The sequence below is a fragment of the Notechis scutatus genome, chromosome 1 (assembly GCF_049901735.1).
Source record: "Notechis scutatus isolate UNSWTSFEM ecotype Mainland chromosome 1, rNotScu1.2, whole genome shotgun sequence".
In the NCBI taxonomy this organism is placed as follows: domain Eukaryota; kingdom Metazoa; phylum Chordata; class Lepidosauria; order Squamata; family Elapidae; genus Notechis; species Notechis scutatus.
In genome coordinates this window covers 279,603,596-279,629,221 of record NC_142009.1, presented here as the reverse complement: position 1 = coordinate 279,629,221, position 25,626 = coordinate 279,603,596, and the positions used below count along the sequence as shown (strand labels likewise).

General features: G+C 34.8%; 1 protein-coding gene across 1 annotated transcript in view; it reads left to right on the top strand.

Annotated features, from left to right (window-relative positions):
• The window catches only part of RYR3 (ryanodine receptor 3), a 312,006-nt gene that overhangs the window by 267,789 nt on the left and 18,591 nt on the right, over positions 1-25,626 (top strand). The window contains exons 80-95 of the mRNA XM_087951743.1: positions 2,694-2,770; positions 3,415-3,488; positions 3,705-3,722; positions 4,195-4,275; positions 4,735-4,823; positions 6,339-6,467; positions 7,977-8,081; positions 10,797-10,878; positions 11,321-12,636; positions 14,586-14,644; positions 17,162-17,330; positions 17,894-17,980; positions 18,805-19,002; positions 20,678-20,808; positions 23,841-23,883; positions 24,214-24,341. Coding sequence (XP_087807869.1) covers positions 2,694-2,770; positions 3,415-3,488; positions 3,705-3,722; positions 4,195-4,275; positions 4,735-4,823; positions 6,339-6,467; positions 7,977-8,081; positions 10,797-10,878; positions 11,321-12,636; positions 14,586-14,644; positions 17,162-17,330; positions 17,894-17,980; positions 18,805-19,002; positions 20,678-20,808; positions 23,841-23,883; positions 24,214-24,341 — 2,786 coding nt within the window. The remainder of the gene's footprint in view (positions 1-2,693; positions 2,771-3,414; positions 3,489-3,704; positions 3,723-4,194; positions 4,276-4,734; positions 4,824-6,338; positions 6,468-7,976; positions 8,082-10,796; positions 10,879-11,320; positions 12,637-14,585; positions 14,645-17,161; positions 17,331-17,893; positions 17,981-18,804; positions 19,003-20,677; positions 20,809-23,840; positions 23,884-24,213; positions 24,342-25,626) is intronic.

Here is a 25,626-nt window from a genome sequence, read left to right as displayed (position 1 = left end):
GAGGCTGGAGTCGGTGCATCAAGAGCCACCACACACAGACGGATCCTGGACATGGGCTTCAAATATCGTATTCTTCTTGTCAAGCTGCTCCTGGGCTAAAGAAAAACAGAACTGGTCTGTTGCTCAGTGGTCCAAAGTCCTCTTTTCTGATGAGAGCAACTTTTGCATCTCATTTGGAAACCAAGGACCCAGAGTCTGGAGGAAGAATGGAGAGGCACACACTGCAAGATGCTTGAAGTCCAGTGTGAAGTTTCCACAGTCTGTGTTGATTTGGGGAGCCATGTCATCTGCTGGTGTTGGTCCATTGTGATTCATTAAGTCCAGGGTCAACACAGCCGTCTACCAGGAGTTTTTGGAGCACTTCATGCTTCTTTCCGCAGATGAGCTTTATGGGGATGCTGACTTCATTTTCCAGCAGGACTTGGAACCTGCCCACACTGCCAAAAGCACCAAAACCTGGTTCAATGACCATGGGATTACTTTGTTTGATTGGCCAGCAAACTCGCCTGACCTGAACCCCATAGACAATCTATGGGGCATTGCCAAGAGAAAGATGAGAGACATGAGACTGAACAATGCAGAAGAGTTAAAGGCCGCTATTGAAGCATCCTGTCTTCCATAACACCTCAGCAGTGCCACGGCTGATAGCCTTCCATGCCATGCCGCATTGAGGCAGTAATTGCTGCAAAAGGGGCCCAAACCAAGTCCTGAGTACATATGTATGCTTATAATTTTTAGAGGTCCAATATTGTTCTATGTGCAATCCTTGTTTTATTGATTGCATGTAATATTCTAAATTTTCTGAGATTGTGGATTTGGGGTTTTCATGAGCTGTAAGCCATAATCATCTCAATTATGACACATCACGGCTTGAACTATCTTGCTTTGCATGTAAATGAGTCTATCTCATATATTAGTTTCACCTTTTAAGTTGCATTACTGAAATAAATGAACTTTTGCACGATATTCTAATTTTTTGAATTTCACCTGTAAGTTTAGCTTTATTTATTTGTATTTGCACATATTTTTAGATTTAAATTTTTTGAGCAAATAATGGTCAAATCAAACTATTATTGCTGCCTGTATAACACCTGAGCCCACCAAGTAATGTCCTTCACTTCCAGATAACATTGCAACTACCCCAAGATAAAACCCAGATTTAATGTTTGTAGCCCAGGTTTGAGACCTGAATGCTATGTGATGGGGTGAGCTTCCATCCACACCCCAGCCAATCTAGCAGTTCGAAAGTAAGCAAATGTAGATAGATAATAATAGGTAATCAGTTGTAAGATATCAATGCTCCACGATGTCATCATAGCCACATGAGCACAGAAATGTCTTCCGACAGAGCTGGCTCAGTGGCCATGAAACGGAGATGAGCACCTATATTCAGACATGCTAGTGGAATAAAATCCATAGGGACTCTTTTACCCTTACTTAACTTCAGCATGACTTGGGCCATCAATAATTTGGAGGCCATGAATTCCTGAACACTAAACACAGTATTGCTGGGAGACATACAAGTTAAAATCTCCAAGAACCTTTTTGGCTTGGGCTTCAGCTTGTAATGGATAGATGTAAATTAATCTAGCAGCTCAGGAAGGGATAAAGCAGGGAAGATAATGCACAGCAGCAATCAACCTAGCTAATTTTTGATGCCCAACTTCACCCATAAGGTCTCACTTCTAGTTATTTATAGTGTAGACCTTTAAAAGTGATGAAGGGCTCTCAGATTACTACTGCCACCACATCCATCTCTCTACCCTGGTTTGGAGCTAGTGCAAATTCAAAACCTGGGTGGGCAAATTTCCAAGATGGGAATTTCTACTGTGGGTCTACAAAAGTCTTAGCTACACAAGCCAAGTTGGTAGACTTCTGCAAAATCAAATTGTGCATTAAGGACCTGATAACATATCCCACAATAACTTTTATTAAAGACTGGAAGCCTATTCGGGATTTTTTTTTGAAGAAAATGAAAAAAAAAGCTGCTAATTTTTGGATTTTCTAATTAAAAATTGTTGAATATGGGCAAAAGAGAATTATGATGTAATTTTAATGAGGAAGGAGAGAAAATAAGTTTTGTAACTGGTGTAAAGACGTCATTTCTTTGGATATCTTTTATTCTTTTTTCCATTTGTATTTCTTTTCATTTTTTCCTTACCTTTATTTTTCAAATCTCACTCTATATTATTTAATGTTTACTACTACTTTTGTGAAAATCTTAAATAAAAATTATACATTAAAAAAAATAAAAGGATCCAGTCACCTATCCTCAAGGGTAAATATTGAGGATTGGTGAGTAAAAATTATCAGTTATCCAAGAAATCAGCCTGTGAGTTGCTTCTCTCATATTCCTGTGATATCCCGTGCCTGTCATAATAGTGATGGCCCTTACATCACTCTATCCCATTCCCTCCCTTATTTGAGGCTTTACTCTAGGACTCACCATCTCCAATTCCATGCCTTTCCAGACACCCCTCTTAGCACTCAGCAGCAAGGCAAGACAGCTTTTAAACATACCATATATATTATATAAGCTTACATTATCCAAGTTCTCAAGCCAAGTCCAAAGATGCCAATAATAAGTTAAGATTGTAATTTATTCTGGTCATCCAGCAAAAATATATTCTTGTCATTAAAAAAAACCTCAAAAGACAGTTTTTAATATATATTTTTTTCAATCTCTGATTCAGAAAATGTTGGATTATTTGAAAGAGAAAAAAGATGCTGGTTTTTTTCAATCTATCTCTGGCTTAATGCAATCTTGCAGGTAAAAACTTTCTGTGCTCAGCTGCATGTATTGAATGGAATTTTGACTGATATGTGCTATCAAATTGTTGTCAATGTCCATATAGATAGATTTTCTGTATGAAAATCTGTCCCTAATCTGATCTTTCACATCGTCCGTGGGATATACTTTTCCAAATTCATGTTTTTTTTAAAACTCTGGGGAAATGTGATAATGTGAACTGAGATGCAATGGATGGATTTTGTTCTGGGGCATGCATTATTTGCCCTTTAAGAATCTTTACAATATTTTCATGCCAGCATTCTTATGTGGTTGTTATTGTTAATAATAACAATTTAAAGAGTAAATCTTTACCCATGAGCACCAGATTCTTACTGCCCTTACCACTGATGAAAAAAAAGGAGAAAGGATTGGGCTAATTTTTGTCTCAATTGATATATTGCAGTGATATCAACAGAAGGAATATTGAAAAAGTGGTTTGGGTTTAGGAGGTAATATTGATAGAGAAGCATTTAATACTGATTTCAGTGAAACTGGTCATCTTTCAAATGTATCATTTTTAAACCTTTATAATTCATTTTTTACTGTTTGAATGATTTGTCAAATTATTATTCAGTCTTATTATTTGATTCAGCAAACTTTTCTTTATTATCTTTTTTTATAAGCGTTCTTGATTTGAATGCCTTCGAGAGACAAAATAAAGCAGAAGGCCTTGGAATGGTTACTGAAGAAGGAACACGTACGTACAATGAATGAATTCAGATAGATTTACACTTAATTTCTTTTTCAGCCCAATTGTTCACTTAAGGTCTCTTTAACCTCTTTAACCTCCTTTAAATGATGTGCGATTAAACTATGCTGTTTCATTTAGTTTCCAAGAAAACATTTAATAAAATATATAATGTAATTATAACTTGCTTATTTTGTATTCTTATTATTTTTCTTTGATCCACAGTCATCATACGTGAGCGTGGTATGTTTGGGTTTACAGCTTTTGATGCTATTGTGTGTGGCAAATACAGAAAGAAATCTTCTTTAATTGCATCTTTATAGATATCTTTTAGGTTAACTTTCATGGTCTGCAGATGATTCTGTATGGGGCTTGAAGAAACAATTTGATGCTTAATTAAAGAAGCGTCTTTCATACCTAAGGCATGGTTTGATAATGACTAACCATTTCCTATTAGATTTTTAGTCCTGTAGTTTGATCATGAATGCTTTGGAGTGCTAAATATTTTAGCTTTGCTTTTTCTGTTTTATAGTTTGCTTTTATCATTTCTTCAAAGTATTTCTTTTTTTAAAGAACGAACTACTGTAAATTAACTTACAGTATTTGCTTTTTATTACAATCACTTAGTTTGAAGGATGCTGTTGAGAGACTATTGGTTCTGCATGTTTCGAAACAATTGATTATCACGTAATTCATTGTACTGTATATTTTCAAGGTGAGAAAGTACTACAGAATGATGAGTTTACTAAAGATCTATTTAGATTTTTACAACTGCTGTGTGAAGGTCATAATAATGGTAAGTGATGTGCAATATATATTCAGCAATTTGCTGTTTGATTTAAATCTTTGGGGAAATAAGTTATTCCAATATCTTTCATACTTCAATTGATTTTCAATTCTTCAACAGTTAATCAGGTTCTCAGATGAGGTGGATTCAGAAATAATTTTTTACATGTATAAGTTCTTTCAAGATACAAATCAAATTGCCATTTTATTAAATTCAAATCTAGTAAGTGAGAAGTTTTGCTATGTAATATGTTATGCAATTAATTATTTCATATAACTTTCTTTAAAAAGATTGCAGTTCTTTCATATTATTAGACACAATTACTGTGGTATCCATCAGGGGTGGTTATGAATGCTGTTTCCTTTCAAAACAATATACAATTTTTCATTTTCTAAATGAACAAAAATGAAAATAAGTAAGACTATATTGAATCTTTTATTATATAGCACATTGTTTTTTACCTTTCAGATTTTCAGAACTACTTGCGCACACAAATGGGCAATACTACAACAGTGAATATTATCATTAGTACAGTAGATTATCTTTTGCGGCTTCAGGTAAACAGAGAAAATATTCTATATTATATCACTCTGTTTTTAAAATCCTTCTGCCATTACAGGTTTTTGGCTTTCATCACACTTGGTGTCTATTCTTTTTTTCTTCTTACAGTTCCATGATGCAGTAGTTGTGTCCTGTTTTTCAATTATATTGTATCAATTGAAAGAGAAGGAGCATGGCAACCAATTTGAATAGAAACTGTAAAATCTAAGCTTGAAAAAAACACTAGAAGTATATTGATTCCTAACTTTAATTTGAGGCAAAACATATTGGGATTTAAATGTTTGATTTGAATCACACACAAGTTTTTCTTTTCCTACCTGTACCTGTGAAGCTGAAATATTTGATGTCTGAGGAAAAATTGATTTTTAAAATAATGCTTTACTTTATGCTTGCAGACACTTTGAGGGAATTAAAAATGAATGCTGTTTTCCCGAGAAAACAAATTAGCTGCTGTTTGATTTTCAAACCTTGCCTGGTTTTATACACAACAGTAAAGACACTAATATTTAGGCATTTTAGGCCAACCTCACTGAGACACTTAAAGATCAGTCCAAAGAGGCTTGCAAAACTAAAAAGAATGGATTTGTATGGACAGCTTGATTGGGAACTTGTCAGTTGATTTCATCCCATTCCCAGAAACGTGAAACCCAAAACCACCACCCAGGAATATCAGTATCCTGACTCAAGAGACAGGATATTTAAGTAAAGCAGCCTTTTCTAATCCAGGCACAAAAGACTTGAACTTCCATTATTTCTTGGACAGCTTTGCCATGGCTACGAATTCTGGGAATTAAAGTCAGTTTATTTAGTGAACCCAGGGTTAGAAAAGCTGAAACGGGCATTTAAGTAGGTTTCATGCAGTCATGCATTAACTGTAGATTTTTTTAATCTACATTTTAAAAGTTAGTTTGTGAGGTAGTAATTATGCTAATTAAATGATCAAAAGTTAAACTCTATTTAGGTTTTGGAGCACTTTTCCAGCTGGTTTTACTTGATGCTGACCTCAATATCTCTTCAGGGCCAGGAGAAAATTGTTCTTTTCTACAAGAATTTATAATAAACAATATAAATCTTCTCATGATGTCTTAAAGTTTGTATGGGGGGTATATTTTGGGTTAAGAGTGTTTTGTTTCAAGGTGTTTTAAATGCATATTGTGATATAACACAATTTTTTACATTGTTTAACATTGAAAACTAAACTTAATTGAAAGGCAACATAGGAGGTGTTTTAAAGTAGTATTTAGTGATTGAAATAATAAAATATGCTCTTTTGGAGCTTTTTTTAAAAGTAAGTTGTTTTCTATTTGCTATTGTTTGGATTCAGAATTTATTGGAGTAGATATAGATTTTATCATTATATATTTATATTATATATTTATCATTATATAACTAGAAAAAATGATAAATATAAAAATGATAGAATGATACTACAATTTCCTTCTGGAATACAGTTTGATTAATGAATTAATTAATATATTAATGAAGTAAAACCACATATTTTTTATACTTAGGAATCAATCAGTGACTTTTATTGGTACTACTCTGGCAAAGATATAATTGATGAATCTGGACAACATAACTTCTCTAAGGCTTTGGCTGTAACCAAACAGATTTTTAATTCACTAACTGAATATATACAAGTAGGTAAAACCTTTCTCTTTGTTATATAATTTCTGACATAAATGAATGATTGACACAATTAGTGGAATTTCATGATGACTGCCATTTGTAAAATCATTTTAAAAATAAATAAAGAATGAAGATAATATCTACAGGTGTGTTTACAGAGATTCTCAGTCATCTAGGTCATAGTTTTCCCAAACGTGCTTTTTCAAGAGGCTTTTTAACAAACTTCATCACTGTTTGGTTTGGTGGCAGCAGTGCCTCAGATAGAAGATCCATACAGAGAGTGGTCAGGACATCTGAGAAGATTATAGGAAGCTCGCTTCCTGTTATTCAGGATGCTGCTTATGTGTGCTATAAGACCCCACACACCCATTTTATGGCCTCTTTCTATTGCTCCCCTCTGGTTTTGAAGTATTTCTAGCAGGACTACCAGATTCTGTAACAGCTTTGTTCCCTATGTCATCCATCTGGTAAACTTTCAAGATTCATTTTTCTCACCATGTACATGTATACATCCGACTAGACTGTGTTGTTTCTCTGTGTCATATAATATATGTGATTATATGTATAATTTTGCATTTATTTATTTCTTTGTTTAGTCATGTTATGTAGTGTATATTGGAGGTGGTGACCTTTGAGAGCTGTATGCAACAAAATTTCATGTTAATGTATGCCAATTAGTGTACATTTAAAGTGATAATAAAGTTACTCTAAACCTAAGACTCTCTGGTTTTCTTTGAAGATGTTTCGCTTCTTATCCAAGAAGCTTCTTCAGCTCTGCTTGAATGAGAAGCGAAATGTCTTCAAAGAAAAACTAAAAAATTCAGTTGACTCTTGAAGAAGCATCTTTAGGACTACATGTGTGTTATTCTCCCAGACTTTTTTATACAGTTGGGGGAGAAGGAGAGAAGAAAACTGAGATTTTACATCTCTTAAAAATATATATTTCCTTCTAAACTAAGGAATTGGACAGGGATATAAAAGGAATTAATTCTTGGATAGTTTTAATGAAAATTTCAGTTCAAGCAAATCCTAATTCATAGTATTTCACCTGTAGAAAGTTGCCTCAGAATGCCTTCTCATCTTCTAATACTTGCATCCAATTTCATTTTGTTTCATGTTGTTTTTCCATTTACCTTTGCTCATTGCATACTTTCATTTATGTCTTTTCTGCTATGATCTAGTTTTATGGAAGAGCATCTCTTTGAAGCTGCTAAGTTTAACCTGTCAAAAACAGATTTCTAGAAGTTCTTACAAAGTAGTTTTGATGATTTTAATAAATATATATTATTAAATTATTTGTATAATTTGTTTTGTTACAATTCGTATTCATTTTACTATATTTCATTCTTTAGAGCATATTATATCATTACTGTGTGTTTTAAGCTTTATATTGTTTATTGTTACTAAATTGTCAGAGTTCTTTGTAGATTTAGAGCATGCTATCAGTAATTAAATAATAACAATACTTATTGTGATAGATACTTAAAAAGAAATCTTAAAACATCATTCTTTAATTGTAGGGGCCTTGCATTGGAAATCAGCAGAGTTTGGCTCACAGTAGACTGTGGGATGCAGTTGTTGGCTTTCTTCATGTTTTTGCTAACATGCAAATGAAGCTTTCACAGGTAAATTTTATTCATCATCTTTGCTGAAAATGTAAATCATTTGATCACATATATATATACATTTTATTTCATATTTCATAAACTAAGGTTTGTGAAGGAAGAAATAAGCATCACAGCCATATGCCTGCTTATTTGTCCCACTACTCTCCCACCACACACACACACACACACAGGATTACAATTGTTGCAACTGATTTTGTATGCTATGTTGCTGTTTATATAAGCTAAAGAGGAATAGGACAAAACACTGCTACAAAACTACTACTGATGATGTTACCTAGCTTGGTAACAAAACGTTTGGGAACTAAATGGCAAGCTCGGAGAGTAAACCACTACCAAAATCTAAAACCCGAGCTACAAGTATTTTCTAATATTTCAATGTAAGATTTTGGTTAGAAGGTTGAGCAAAGGCTGTTGTGATCTAGTATTATAAGTCACAAATTGGCCATCTAAATGCACCAAGAAAACTGGGAAGTGTATATAGAAGACAAATACAATTACTCTAAGACTACTACAATTACTACTACAATTACTCCCTAACAACTGGCATTTAAGGTAGAGTGTATCTGATTCAAGAGGTGGTAGATAGTCAATAAGATTAGCAGCAATTTGATTCTTCATCTATATCCTTTCTTTCAACACATTGATGTTAGTTAATTCCATAGTTTAATGTACTTTTAAAAAAAGCAAAAATAAAACTTCTAGCACAAGATAGTTCTTTACAATATGTGTAATTTACCTGCCAATGTCCATCACATTATCCTATATATTTATACCAACATCAAGAGTACTTCCTATTTGTCTTAGGGAAATGTCCCTTTGATGTGTCTTGAGAGGGCATAAGTTTTTAAAAAATGGCACGGATCCATTTCCTTCCAGAGATTCATAGAATAATTTCCTCCTACAAAAAAGCAGTTTTTGCTATTTCTCTTTCCACCCTTCTTAATATGTCCTATACTGTTCTGAATAATTGTCTAATCCTCTGGGGCAGATTTCACAGACACACAGACATTATGGGAAAGAACAAAATGGATAATGAGATAATGCCTTGATCTTGAAAATGGCATCCTGTCCATGGGGCATCTTAATATAACTCAGTCACTGAAATATTTTAGTGTAATTGTCTAGTGTTATTCCAGATATCCTTTTACCTGGCATATTAGTTCAGTGATCAGCTGCATTTATTTATAAAATTTCTGCCATCTTTTTTGGTTCCAAAGTGCCTTCTTTGCAGTTGATCTCAGATTTGGTCCCTAAGGTCTTTAGTTAAAAGAAAACAGCTGCTATGGAAGATTGCTGCTTGACACTCTGAAGTTGGTAGATTGCCATGTATCCTCAATGGAATAGATAATATATACCGTATTTGCCGGCGTATAAGATGACTTTTTTGCCCTGAAAAACATGCCTCCAAGTGGGGGTCGTCTTATACGCCGGTAAATACGTTGTCACCGGTGCAAGAGCGACGCGGGGCGGAGCTCCGCAACTTGCGAAGCCCCTTCAAGCCCAGCCGAGTCTCTCTTCCTCCTCCTCCCACCCCCACCCCCACCCTCCGCCCGGCTCGGGCGCTTGCGAGGCCAATCTGGAGGTGGGGTGGGGGTGGAGCGGAGGATCTTTGGCGGGCCGCTCGCCCAGCTAGCCCCGAGCCGTGTAATGGCCCGGGAGTGGGGGAGAAGGTGGTGGGGATGGACTGTGGCACCCCTCCTTCTGGGCAGCGGGGCGGGGGGGCGGCAATTTGCTCCTCCCGCTTCTCCCTCCCTCTTTGAAAGACCGGGAGGGCTGTGCTTGGGCCGGGGGGGGGTGTCCTCTGGAAGTTCCTGATGGGACCCCGCTGGGCTCCCGAGCTGCTTTCCAGGGTCCCCTTGGGAAGAAAAGGGTCCGGTGGGCGGTGGGACCTCCTCCCGCCCCCCTGTCCCGTCCCGTCCCTCCTCTTGTCCCCTCCTCCCCTCCCCGCTTAAGAGAGAAAGATCCGCCTCCCGGCACCGAGCTGCCACCCGGCGCCGCGTCTCCCGGCCAGCGTGCGCTTGTGACTTGGGAACCGGCCAAGCGACTTTAAAACCGAGCGGAGGCCAGAGATAGCCGGAATTACCCTCCACACCACACACACACACACACACACACACACACAAACAGAGTGAGTGAGTGAGAGAGAGAGAGAGAGAGAGAGAGAGAGAGAGGGAGAGTTGGCAGCTGTCCATCCCCCACTCTTGGAGTCCCGATGGCACGCACATGGGGGCTGTCACAAAGAAAGGGAGAGGAATTGAGTGCCAGCCTGAGAAAGGCGAAGCTGCCTCTCTAAAGCATTTTGGTGGCTTTGTAAGTTTGGGGGAAAGGGGCGGGGGTGTCAATCAAGAATTATATCCAGAATACCCCAAGTGTTACAACTTACCATATTTGCAGGCGTATGAGATGACTTTTTTGCCCTGAAAAACATGCCTCCAAGTGGGGGGGTCGTCTTATACGGCGAGTATATAACAAAAACTATATTTTGAGTGGAAATGTTGGGGGCTCGTCTTATACGCCCAGTCGTCTTATACGCCGGCAAATACGGTAGCTTTCATTGTTCTATGCCTTACCTTGGACAGCATTTGCTGCACTTAAGCATTCTGCCAGACACACAGAGCTCATTGGTTCCAATCATGTAAAACATGATCATGGTAAATTGAGATGATGTTTAGATCATTTTAAAAGTAAATGTTAACTTTATGTATATCCTAGGATTCCAGCCAAATTGAATTGCTGAAGGAGTTACTGGATCTTCTGAAGGATATGGTAGTGATGCTGTTGTCACTGCTTGAAGGTGGAATCTTTTTTTTAAAGTGTTATTTCTTCCATTGGTATAGGTCACAATAAAATTAATTTAGGGGAAAAAATCTCAATTTAAGCTTTATTGTATCTACAACAGTAATTGATTGCTGTATTGTACCCTATGGCTATCATTAAGTGTTGTACCTTATTATTCTTGACAAATGCATCTTTTCTTTCATATATACTGAAAGTATTTGCACCAAGACAAATTCCTTGTGTGTCCAACCACACTTGGCCAATAAAGAATTCTGCCTTGTAACTTGAAAAAGAAATTGCAATAGATTTAAACATATAATGTACTTGAATAGTGGTTGCAAAACTAATTTAAAGCAACATTATAAAACTGAAAATAGTTGTAATCATTTCTAAAGGTAATTATAGATTAAACATTATATATGCATGTCAATTAAATAATGTTTACATTTGTGATTTAGGTAACATTGTAAATGGCACAATTGGAAAACAGATGGTAGATACACTGGTCGAGTCGTCTAGCAATGTAGAAATGATTTTGAAGTTCTTTGACATGTTTCTCAAGCTAAAAGATTTAACAAGCTCAGAAGCCTTCAAAGAATATGATTCGGAAGGAAAAGGAATAATCTCAAAAAAGGAGTTTCAAAAAGCCATGGAAGGTCAGAAGCAGTATATGCAATCAGAAATTGACTTTCTACTGTCCTGTGCAGAAACTGATGAAAATGATATGTTTAACTATGCTGATTTTGTTGAAAGATTTCACAAGCCAGCCAAAGATATTGGGTTTAATGTGGCAGTGCTCTTAACAAATCTCTCAGAACACATGCCAAATGATTCACGCCTTCAAACTCTATTACATCCGGCAGAAAGTGTCCTTAATTATTTTGAACCTTATCTGGGACGCATTGAAATCATAGGTAGTGCCAAGAAGATAGAACGAGTTTATTTCGAGATTAGTGAATCCAGTAGGACACAGTGGGAAAAGCCTCAAGTGAAGGAATCAAAAAGGCAGTTTATTTTTGATGTTGTAAATGAAGGTGGAGAGCAAGAAAAAATGGAGCTTTTTGTCAATTTCTGTGAGGACACCATTTTTGAAATGCAGTTGGCATCTCAGATCTCTGAAACTGATTCAATTGACAGAGTTGAGGAGGACGAGAGTGAAGCTTGGTATCTGAGGGAAGAAGACGAGAAAGAAGAACAATCTTTTGAATCAGCTTCAGCATTTGCAATGGCATGTGATGCAATAAAGAAATATGCTGCCACAATTCTCAAGATCTTTAAACTGAAAAATCTAAGAAAACAGTATAGAAAAGTGAAAAAAATGACCTTTAAAGAACTGGTGAAAGTGTCCTTTTCTTCTCTTTGGATGCTATTTATAGGATTCTTCCAAATGTTTCTTACTATAATATGGAGCATTTTTCAGATTCTTTGGAGTACTATATTTGGTGATGGCCTAGTTGAAGGGGCCAAAAACATAAGAGTTACCAAAATTCTAGGCGACATGCCTGATCCAACACAGTTTGGAATTCATGATGATGTGCTCGAAGCAGAAAAAGTGGAAATTTTGGAACATGGCATTGCAGCTGAAATCGTGCAGTTTGTAAAAAAAGAAAAAGAAGAAAGTGACCTCTTATCAGATATTTTTGACATTTATACAAAAAAGGAAAGTGGATCAAAACATGGTCATGATATTGGCCTTGGGGACATTGCTGCTATTATTGGATCAGAAACTCCCCCTTCTTTGGAAAGTGCAGTTCGTAAGAAGAAGAAAATTCAGGTAGGTAAAACAATGCATGTGCTGTGTATTATAGATGATAGATAGACAGACAGACAGATAATGATAGATAGATAGATAGATAGATAGATAGATAGATAGATAGATAGATAGATAGATAGATAGATAGATAGATATAGATAGGATAGGATAGATTTAATCTAAGATAGATAGATTTAATCTAATTGATGGATTAAAAATTAGAACTCTAGAAATTCTAGTAAAGTATTTGTGACAGTTTAATATATTATGATGCATTTAGACGACAGAAGCTATGCTGAGATATACTTTAAAGGTCTTAAATCTTTTAAAGTTTTAAACATTCATTTAGTAAAATTTATGCTTCCATATGATAGAACAAATAATGATGCTAACACCCCCCCCCCACCCCACAAGATAGCTTATTGGTGTATTCCTATCGTTGGTGATTTTACTCACTTTGTCATTCCAAAATATTCAATCCCTTCTCTATGATATTGCCATTAGTGCTGCTGCTATATTCCATTCCTCTGGAAAGAAAGATTTATCTGATAATGTTGTAGTAACCTGATGGCTTCTATTTGTCTCCATCACTTGCATGGCAGCCCTTGGCCTTAATGTGGCGGTACAGCATCCCAGTATCATATCACTTAAATTCAGAAGCCAAACTGGCAATATTTTCGCAGCACAATATTTTTTTCTTAAGGGCAGGATGGAGAGCAGGATGCCATTAGCTCTTAGTCCTGCCTTCAAAAAGAGACAATTGTCCCCCATTGTACCTCAGAAAAAGCACAAAAGAAAACTAGAATTTTATTGTTTAATTATCTCTAGATTGGTTTCTTGTCTCAACTCACTAGAAATCTTATCTTAGAATTTTCAACTCATTTCTAATAAGGATTATTAATCAGAACTCCAAGACACATATTCTTTAGACTACAGCAATCATTTCGTATTCTGGTTGCTATAAAATAAGTCTGAAAGGGAACCAAATAGCTTCCTTTCTTGGTACAAGCAATCTCAATGCTTGACATTGTCTTTTTTGGCCTCTAGTCATTGGGACAGGACATTTAGAAGGATCTACTGTATGACATAGGGTGGCAATGTACAACTGGAAATAATCAGCCTACAAATCATACTGCGCCCCAAATTAACAGAGGGTTTCTAGGGGGTTCATGTAAATGTTAAAAAAAAATAATCAGAGAATAACAAAGTCTACCACATTCCATAAGAGAATGTCTACCTGGTTGATCTCTTCACCCCCTCCCTATTACCTGAAACCATCCAATGAAGGAGACTGGGAGGTCACATGATATTGTTACAGGGATTAGAATATGACAGTGGAGGCAAATATATACAATCAGAGAGAGGTAAATATACTGGGTAAAGCACTAGGAAATCTTCTGAATTTAATTTCCAAACAATTCTGGGCAACTCACAACTTGAAAACATATATTACACTAAAATCATTAAAAACATTTTAAAACAACAAAAACAGTAAAAAAAAACCATTAAAACAATAAAAAATAAAACATCTAAATTTGAATACATACAAAGCAAGTCATCTGGCCTGCAAACTATGTAGCCCGGAAGTGGGGCCCTTGGCACATGTAGCTCCCCAGACTCAGGAGCATAGACAGGTTTTAAAACTTTATGGAAGGCTAACAGGGTTGGGACCATTCTAATCTTTGAAGGGAGGAGGTTCCCTACGGCAGTGGCTGCAGAAAAAGATCATCTTTGGCTGATGGGATCTGCAGTACACCCACCCTGTTTGATCTAGTTGGACAGATAAAGGAAAAAAGGTGATTCCTCAGGTACCCTGGTCCCAGGCCATGTACAGCTTTTTACATACAAACATTTTCAGGCGAACAGTCATCAACATGATTTTAATTAATCAAAACACTCATAATTAATTGGATGATTTTGAAAGGAAATTTCATAATATTAAAATTCTGTATATTTTCAAAAAATTTCAGCTACCTGAAGTTACAAGGGATGATGAATCAGAAACAAGAACAGAATCTGAGAAGGCTGAGTAAGCTATGTGTAGTTAAACACTGTTGATGTGGGGTTTTTTATGTTAGAAAATGCGGTTGAAGAGACTTTATGAATATGTTGAATGAGAGTATCCAACAATCTTACAATGAAACAGTCAACTTTTTCTTCCATATTTTATGTCCTGTTAATTCTAATGGAGCTAATGGACAGAAACTTTATTTTGGTCATTCATCAATAAAAATACATTCAATAAAACAAACAAAGCAAAGTTAAACCCTAACATCAACGGCTAATGGCAATAGTTCTGAGGGAAGCTAACCATAATATAGCTTTTAGAGAGAAAGCTTTATTGTGGTTATTTAATAAATAGTAGAAATAATTTTTGAAATGTCCCAAAAAATTGGATAAAAGAGGGCAATCAGCTGATGGCAAATGCCTTGTAGCAGTAAAAGAGAAGCTGGGTTTAGTTTCAATGACACTTTTGTCACAGTGTTGCTTTCTAACAAAATACTTGAAAACAAAAGCAAATATTTTTGTTAATAATAGAGATAGTTTATAGAATTGCCTGAAAATTTAATTCAAGAGCAAAAAAGAAAAGAGAAAGAAAGAAAACTTACAGACAGTCTTTGATTTATGACCACAATCGGGATTGGAAAATACATTGTTAAGTAGTTAAGTAGTGTGATTATTAAGTGAGGGAACGTGTGACTGCATCCAATTTTGCAACCTTTTTTGCTGAGGTCATTAAGTGAGACAGCACATGATTGCAATCTGCAGCTTTTACTGCCCCCATTGACTTTCATGTCTGCGAAGGTCACCAATAGCAATCATGTAACCCCAGATGCAGCAGCAGACATAAACATTTTTTTTAATTTGGTTTGTCAATTGCTTACAAGATAATAGGTATAAGTAAAAACATAGTTATGAATACATGGATACATATAAGAAAAATAAAAGAAACAATAGGACAGGGATGGTAGGCATGTTAGTACGCTTATGCACACCCCCTATAGACCTCTTAGGAAAGGGGTGAGGTCAATAGTAGAAAGTCTAAGGTTAAAGTTTTTGGGGTTTGGGGAAGAAACCATAGAGTCAGGTAGAATATTCCAGACATTGACCACTCTGTTGCTGAAGTCGTATTTCCTGCAATCATGACCCCATTGCTAAGAACCTGGGCTGCAGTCACATGACGGCAGAAATGTGACAGTAGTTTTAAGTACAGTAGAATCTCTGGTCACGAATGCTTCTGACCACGACCAAATTGGGTTCTGACCAAAACATTCACAATTTTTTTTCCCGCAGCTGATTTCCCCTTCTGCACCATTTTTTTGTAAGCGCCAAATTTCCAAAATTAAGTTCAGGTCACGACCAAATGGGGATGCAACCAAAGGTATGGAATGAATTATGGTTGCGACAGAGGTTCTACTGTATGTGATAAATCATATTTTTCAGAGTAATTGTAACTTCTAATGATTGCGAAACAAATGGTCCTAAGACCTCACCCCTTTCCTAAGAGGTCTGTAGGGGCGTGCATAAGCGCACCAACGTGCCTACCATCCCTGTCCTATTGTTTCTCTTATTCTTCTTTTATTTTTCTTATATGTACCCATTTCATGTATTCACAACTATGTATACACTTATACTTATTATCTTGTAAACAATTGGCAAATCAAATAAATAAATAAAAAATGACCACCTACATGGATTTGCTCACATTTGCACTCCTGCAAAAAGATACAATAATTTGTCTTTTTGAATAAAAATATATATTTATATTTTATATTTAAAATATCTATTTCTCCTTACCTTATGAATGCATTTATTTGTACTCTGAAACTATATATTTAAATTGTTATGCAACTGCTCTTCCACTATATGTGTGTACACAATTCCCTTGACTGTCATTGGCAAGATTACAAGTATTAAGAGGCAAAAAAAGTCAAGGAAGTAATAAAATGTGATCTGTTTCCAGTGTAGTTTGAAAACTGATTACACATTTGATCATTATTGTTGCATATTTTCAATTGTTATCATCCATTAAAGTGTTGTTTATGGAGTATTAGCCTAGAGAAATTCTTATGCCTTGCAATCTCTACAACTGCAGAATGTAAACCATGGGAATATATTAAAAGGCACCTTCATGCACAACAAACATCTGATTGGAAATTTTAATGGGATAAGTATCCTAATACAGAGAAAATTGGCAATTAAAAGCTGGTCTTGGCCAATCTTATCCTACTAATTTGTATTTTCCATGTAATATGCAATTAAAATGTTATTACGCAGTTTTTGTACTTCTCTAAATTTTGTTTGTCTTGTCAAATGAAAAGATTAAACAGAGAAAATTGCTAGAATGTATGCATTCATTAACATTTGGACATAAATGCTGTTTTGGGAAATTACAGAAATCCATATATTTATATTGACAAATGCACATCTTCAAATTCATCTCTCCTACCTGTTTACCTTTTAATTACCTTTGTATAATGTCTGACCTTCCATGGTTTATATCTGGGCATTATAAAAATCTAATTTATAATGTCATTTCCTATAGCATGGAGGATGGTGAAAAACACGATAAGATAAAGGATGATGTATACTCTGAATATTTGGCAGTTGAAGAGCCTAAGAAAAGAAAACGACATGGACAGAAGTTAGAGAAGCCAGAAGCAGTTATGGCTAATTTTTTTAAAGTACTGGAGATCTATCAGACAAAAGTTTTGGTAAGTTGAATCTCTATTAAATAATAGCATTTTAAACTTAAAAGTGGTTGTGATGGCTCAGCAGTTAAAGATGCTGAGCTTGTCAACTGGAAAGCTGACAGGCCAAGTTCAAGACAGGATGAGCTCCTTTACTTGCCCAAGCTTTTGGAAACCTAGCAGTTCAAAAGCATGCAAATGCAGCTAGATAAATAGGTACCACTTTGGTGGGAAAGTAACAGCATTACGTGCACCTTGGCATATAATCATGCTGGCCACATGACCACTGAAGTGTCTTTGGACAATGTTGGCTAAGAAACGGAGGGGACATGAATGGACAGGGGAAACCTTTACCTTTATTTTAAACTTAAAATAACAACTGTGGCATTTTGTAACAGAGAAATGGGAAAGGGAAAGCCAAATTTGATGTAAAATATAATTAATGTTAATACAATCACTTTAATTGAAACAAATAAATAAACTTATTATGATTTGCAATTTGAAAGATTAAAAAGATTTCCTTATCATAACATTTTAGATCTGACCTTCTTTATGAACTAATTCTTTATCTTCTTTTTTTTCTCCAGCACTATTTGGCAAGAAATTTCTACAATTTAAGATTTCTTGCACTTTTTGTTGCCTTTGCTATCAATTTTATTCTGCTCTTTTACAAGGTAATGTAAATATAACTATTCTATGCATGGTATCTAAATTTTCAGAGTGATATTTACAACATCTTAGCTAATTATTACTATAAATTAGATAATGAAAGTGAATACTAGTATTATAGCTCGAATAGTGTTATATTCCAAACACACTGATGCATAAATAGTTCCATCTATTTGCAAAGAATTGGGCTCCAGGAGAAGCAGAAGAGCAATTGGTAATACTTTCTTCTCTCTGCAACCTCCAACATCAATTTATAAGCTGTTCTGAAATATCTTTCAAGAGCTTGGAAAGTCATTCTGGGAATTGTAAGGGACAGGAAAAATAGGAAATATTTTCCCTTCCTTTCCACCAACTCTATTTCCATATCCATCAATAAGTTACTAATTCAATTAAATCTCAAAAAAATGAAAAACCTTACTTGTTTATTTTTATGTTATTATTAGTTTCTATTATAATATTTTATACCTCAATAATAATGTTTTACAATTTAGAGTATTCCGTGTGCTTCATACATATTATCTTTGTTGTAGGACTTACAGTCTGACAGAACAGGACAATTTTATTGTTACCTTGGTTGTTTTCTTTAAGACAATTATAATATTTTAAATTTTCATCCACTAATTAATACAAAAATATAGTATGCTTGCAATAAGAAGACTCATAGCAGGCCATTTGAATTGCTATCACACTAATCCACTGATTTTATATTTGAATAATTTATGCTGTGCTTAAAGTCCCATCTTACATACTTTTATGGCTTAGAGAAGCATTATCTAGGAATTTGTTGTTTTATACCCATCAGAAGAATGTGTGTATGTGTGAATGACAGGTGACAGAAGAACCATTTGATGAAATGGAAGAAGATTCTGATTTATGGCAATCTTTAGATGAAGATGAGGATGAAGAAGGAATGGTGTTCTTTGTTTTACAAGAAAGCACTGGTTATATGGCACCGACACTTAGGGCACTCGCTATTATTCATACTATTATTTCTTTCCTATGTGTAATTGGATACTATTGTTTGAAGGTTAGTCATTTCCTTTATCTTGACATGACCATTAATACAAATCGCTTTCTTGTCATATTACTACTGTATAAAGAGACACCTATTTCCTCATTTTTCCATCAAGTCACTTGGCTACTATGTATTCATTGGTTGGACAGTATTAGAAAATTTGGAAAAAAACTATGTTTGCCAGGATTCCAGATGGTTTCAGGAAGCTACATGTTGGTCTGGTCCAGTGAGAAGAGATTTGGAACTCTTTTTTGGAACTCTGAGAATAAGAATGGGAAATGATTATGAGAGATAAACTTCTCCCACCCCTCCCTTAAAACCATCCCAGAGGCCCCCAACCTCAGAAACCATGAATTAGGATTAGACAGCCCTTTCTCTGAAATGGTACAGATCTCCTGCTTGAGCAGGGGGTTGGACTAGAAGACCTCTAAGGCCCCTTCCAACTCTGTTATTCTGTACTTCTAGAACAAGAGAATCTGAGAAAGGGATTTATCAGAATAGTGGAAGTGACAGACTTTCCCTGGTAGTATGCAGCTATTTATTTACATTCATTTATTCCTGGAGGAAATCTATGTGGTCAATAAGAGCTTGATGACACATAATCAATCGATACTGATTTATATGGCCAGTAGTTTCACTAACGGCAACTTTGGGCAATGAATGAATAAAAAAAAACCAGGAAAAAGTACAAAATAATACAATACAAGCATAATGGAATCTGAGGAGAATCTAACTAAATCAATGCAATAATAGTCATAATATAAATAAGAAAATCACATTGTCGGACTCACCCAAGCTATGATAGGTGAACATTGAGAAAGAGGGAGAGAAAAAATTATGGATTTGGAGATGGTTATTAAAAGTACCATGGATTGCAAATAGCATTGATAAATCAAAAAGGTAAAGCAAATAAATAGACTGCTTCCTTTGAGTGATTATTAGCAAGCAGAATCTCACATATCTAGGTACATGATTCAAAAGAATGATGAATTTCGAAAAAGCCTGTGCTTGGAAGTAAAAGTAAACAAAGACAATGGATCAGGTGGATAAATAAGATCAAAGAATTTACTGGAGTGTTTTTAGAAGAACTGCAGATCCTGGGAACAATGTGAAGTATCCTTTATATAATCGGAAAGCACAAGCCTGATTTGATGATACCTGGTACATAGATCTTAAATACATAGATTTCAGTTAACATTGAAGATGATATAGAACTGAAAAAAGTATCCACGTGTACGCTCTGCTTTCATCTTATATATTTCTTATGTATTCTTATTTAATTGTACAATTCATGCTAAATAAAAGATCCTTCTTCTATTTTATTATGTTGCAAACAGGATTAGATCCAAATATGCTTATTAATAATTTAAAACAAATTAATTACAAATTTATAGATACATTGCACTAATCCTGAACTCAATTCAATTTCTAGATCAAATAGCATCTATTATTTATATAGTATTCATTATCAGATGATTGTACAAATAGTCAGTTAAAATTGTAACAGCGCTTTGTAAATAACAATATCATATTTGTTATAATAATTCATTTTATCTATAAAGTTTTTAAAAGCAGATGATTTAAAGTGAATCTCGGTAAAATGTACAGTTCCAAGACATTGTAAAATATTTACCTTCATTTCAAAATTTGAGATCACTAAAATACTTCAAAATATCTTTCGCTAAAGGTTCCCTTGGTTGTATTCAAGCGTGAAAAAGACATTGCTAGGAAGCTAGAATTTGATGGTCTATATATTACTGAACAACCATCTGAAGATGATATTAAAGGGCAGTGGGATCGTTTAGTCATAAACACTCCGTAAGTGCCACATTGTATATTGAATTTCAATAGGATTTTATTAAGGCTTACTTTGACAGTGTACCAAAATAATTCTGTACAGGTGAAATTATGACATTTTATGTATGATACAAATCACAATTTGTGTTGATATAGGCACTGATCATCTTTCTATATAGTTCATGTGAACAAAAGTTGTGTGTAGCAGCATTGGATGTGGCAAGTCTCTGCTTTTCAGAGATCAGAAGACATCACTCCTCTGATATAATACAAGATAACTTTATATATTCATTAGCTGCAACAATTATATCTCTTCTATATTATGTTTTGGTAGTCATTGTTATTATTGTTAATTGTCAGTCAGGAAGCAAGAATGTGAAATTTTTGCCTACATGGAAAAAAGTTAATGGTTCTCCTTATTATCTCTTCACTTCGATGACTGACTAGAGAAGCATCCCAGAGTCACTATGATGAAATGGAGGGGCCATAAAGATTGAAATAAATAAATATTAGTATTATTCCAATGTAATCTTTTCTTAAGCAGACAACTTACTCCCCTCTTTGTGAGGCCTTGGTCTGACAAGATCTGAACCAAATGTTGGCTTGTTAGTAATAATGCATAGATATAAGCCTTTTTTTGCTGCTCAAAAGGTTGAGGGGCCCCAACCTTTTATGGCACACAGACAGGAGAAAATGGAGAAATAATTGAATATTGCTTGTATATTACTTCCATATTATACTTGAATATTGTTGGATTTCTTTTTAATGGCCTTTTAACTATTGTGATATATATATATACTTAATAGAAAGTTGTAACCTTGAATCGCTGCCTCTGAGTCTCTAGTGTTTTCAGAGAGAAGTTTGATATGCTTCTTGTTTTTTAAAATTTGAGATGATTACGACCCTAAAGATGCTTCTTTCAAGAAGAAACTAGTTTTTCTGGTTTTTCTTTGAAGAAGTTTCACTTCTCATCCAAGAAGCTTCTTTAGCTCTGGCTGGATGGTGGAAAATAGAAGGATTTGTACTCCTTCCAGACAGATGGTCATTTGCATTCTTTGTAGAGAGTCGTTGAGGCCACCTGGAGGTTTATCTATGTCACCAGGGTCACCTCAGTAGTGCAAATGGTGCGGAGCCTTCTTGGAACTGTTGAAAGGACTGTGTTGTAGACTAGAAATAGACGATGTCATATCCCACCCCTGTTGAGAGATAGCTGTTCAATTTTGACATATTCAATTTTCAACAGTTCAAAGAATGCTCCACACCCATTTGCACTGCCGAGGTAACCCTGACAACACAGATAAACCTCCAGGTGGCCTCACCAACTCTCTACAAGAATGCAAATGACCAGCTGTCTGCAAGGAGTATAAATCCTTCCATTCCCCACCATCCAGCCAGAGCTGAAGAAGCTTCATGGATGAGAAGCAAAACATCTTCAAAGAAAAATTGGAAAAACCAGTTGCCTCTTGGAAAAAAAAATACCTTTGGGACAACCATGACCTGAATGACTGAGAATCTCCATAGACATTGAGATGAGTAGGAGTTTCTTGCTCTAATTTTTATTTAACTACTGGCTGTATAGAGAGTAGTAATGCCTGTTGAATGTTATTTAGAGTTTAGGAAAGTATGCAGATCTGACTGTGAGATTATTAGTATTAGCTAGATTAGTTTTTCTCCTCCAAGTTCAGAAAAAATTCAGAGAAGAACCAAGTTAAAAAGGTTTGCAAGCATAATAAAGTAGAATTACTATTACTACTCAGCAGTCCTTTGTTTTTAATCCATTTTTCTGCTGCTCCCTTCATTGTGAAATTTACTACTTCTACAAATAGTACTGGAAGCAGGGCTTGCCACTCGCACAGTCATAGCAATATATTTATCATAAACTTCAAGATCATTTATATTCCTTAGCACTTTGTTTTAGGAAAAACTTATTCAGAACTGAAGCATAAAGAAATAATGTTTTCTACAGAACCCCGTTTTTCCTGAGAAAACACCTTGTTTCTGTGTGAACAGAAATTTGTGAATGAAGTTAAATGAATATAATGAAAGTAACACATTAAAGAATGAATTACGTTTCAGGGAAGAACTTAACTTTTCATCATACTTGCCAATGGCTGTAGATATTCATAAATGTTTCTTTTAATACTAATATGCTTGTTTTCTATAAGGATATTTTTTCAAAAAAACCTAGTAACACTGTCTCAATAAAATCTGATGAACGAGAAAACCATTGAAGAACAAAAAACAATCTAAGTTTATTGTAAATTTTATTTCTTCATAAACATATAGCTATATAGAATAGAACAGAACAGAACAGAACAGAACAGAAGAGAAGAGAAGAGAAGAGAAGAGAAGAGAAGAGAAGAGAAGAGAAGAGAAGAGAAGAGAATTCTTTATTGGCCAAGTGTGATTGGACACACAAGAAATTTGTCTTTAGTGCATAAGCTCTCAGTATACATAAAAGCTATAAGTGATCATGATCGTAGTCTTCATAAAAATACAATCATCCTAAATCATGAGATACAACACTTAGTGATAGTCATAGGATACTAAATAAGCAATCAACATACTATAAATCACACTAGGAAATAATCAACTATCAATTTAAAGTAGAATTTTTAGACATATATACTTTTATAGACTAGTTTCTATTTTCTTAGATATGTAGATAAATAACTTGAGAGAGAGAGAAAGACAAAGTATTTGTGATCAGAGGAGAAATAATTAAAAAATGGGGGAAATATAGAAGGCACTGAAAGGAAATTGTTCTTATGATGCCATCATTCTCTTGAGCTTTTTTGCCCTGTTTGATATTCTATGAAAGAACCTTTATTCTAGAGTTTGTGTGAACATAATATCTGCATAATGTAAACTAAAATAATAAAGCACCAAGGCAATTAAATTACTTCTAGTGAGGATGGGGTTGTGGAATTTCTTGTGGTTTTTTTTTTTCTGTGTCTGTATGTGCATAGGAGGGGTGTTATTATTGGGTCATCTTTTATTGGGTTTTTTTTTTTGTTTAATTAAATTTGAATACTTATTTTGTGTTTGTACAGATCTTTTCCTAACAATTATTGGGACAAGTTTGTGAAACGAAAGGTAGGTTCCTTAAATATTTTTTTTACAAAATAAAAATAATAAATAAAATATGTTTGATAATAATAAGTACATATTGGATTGGTTCGAGATGTTATTACAGAACATTAGGAATATATATGCTTCAAAAACTATCTCTGCATGGTGATTTGTTTATTTTTAGGATTTTGTTATATTTGATTTCTTTCACTAGGGAGATTTTTTTCGCTACTTTCAATCTTCCCCTTTTGTGTGAGAAAGCAGTCTTTAAATAAGCATCGACTTTTAAATGCAAGACATAATGAGAACTGCTTGAATTAAAACATAATATTTTATTTTATTTTTTCCTTGAAGGTAATCAACAAGTACGGTGATTTATATGGAGCAGAGCGCATTGCAGAACTCTTAGGTCTGGACAAAAGTGCTCTGGATTTTAGTCCAGTGGAACATACCGAACCAGATGAAGCATCTTTTGTTTCATGGTAATGTTTGCCTTTACGTTTAATAAACTGAAATGTATTAAAATAATATTACTGATTTTTTTTATTTTATTTGTTTTATTTTTATGTTTGTAGTTAGGGTTAGGGTTACTCTCCTATGCACAGAGAGTATGTGTTTGTGCATTATAATGGAGTTCCAGAGAGTTTTGTGCTGTCACAAATTGTTATTATTCAATTCATGGAAAATACAGGATTTCGGCAACTTAATAAAAACAGAATATAAATAGCAATATTGTTACTGCTGTTATAGCTTTGAGGTTCATTAATTATTTGGACAAAAATATTTATTTTTAATATGGTCTGTTTTGAGAGAGGGAATATTTTAACTATGCTTTTATGAATTTCATAAAAGCATAGTGTTAAAATAAGACAATTGTTGGCGATCTACAACTATACTTAATCAATCAATTGCTTATCTCACAGGCTAATATGCTTAACTTTAATTGTTTTTTAAAAATGCTAAATTATTGGGATCTTCGTTTTTAGTTTGCAGTGTAACACAATAAGTTATAACTGTCATTCTTTGCAATAGAGAAATCATTTACAGATTGCACAATAGAATGGAGCTTAAACTTTTTGCCTGTGGATTGTCATTTGGGAGCATATCACTACACATCAGTGACTAGTTATCTTTATCGAATTTCTTTTGACCAAAATTGCTTTGAGAAAGATTAGGGAGATATAGTCTAGATGGGAGTGTAATATTACCTTGAAAGCAGAGAGCTGGCCTGATTCATTACAACTGTTATTACAAAATCATGTGAGGTGAATGGGAACACAGATTTGGGGGGTGGGGTTGTATATACACTGGAACTGAAGTACTTATGTCTACCATTTACAATATTGTAAGTTAAAGAAATAAATCATCTTAAACAACAGCATCTAACTGGCATATAAAATACCTGATTTATTCTTTTAGCTTCATTGTACAGGCACAAGTTGCACTGCAGGCTTCTCTATGTTCCTATCAGAAAAACACATGCCATTTCCCCTGCTCCTCGGTTTTCTATTTTTCTACTTTCCATACGCATTCCAATTCCCCTCAGAATAAGACTTCATTGGCTTGTTTTAGAAATTTCCCCTCTGAGATTGTTTATTGAAGATTTTGTATTACTCAAATTCTGATGATTCCCTTAAGTCCGTGGATACTTTCCTATTATACTGAAAGATGTTTCCTTGACTACATAAAGGACCAGATAGATCTCAGAGAAGTGAAACTTCTGTCAGTATATATGTTACATTGTTCAAACATAATGTTATCATTCAT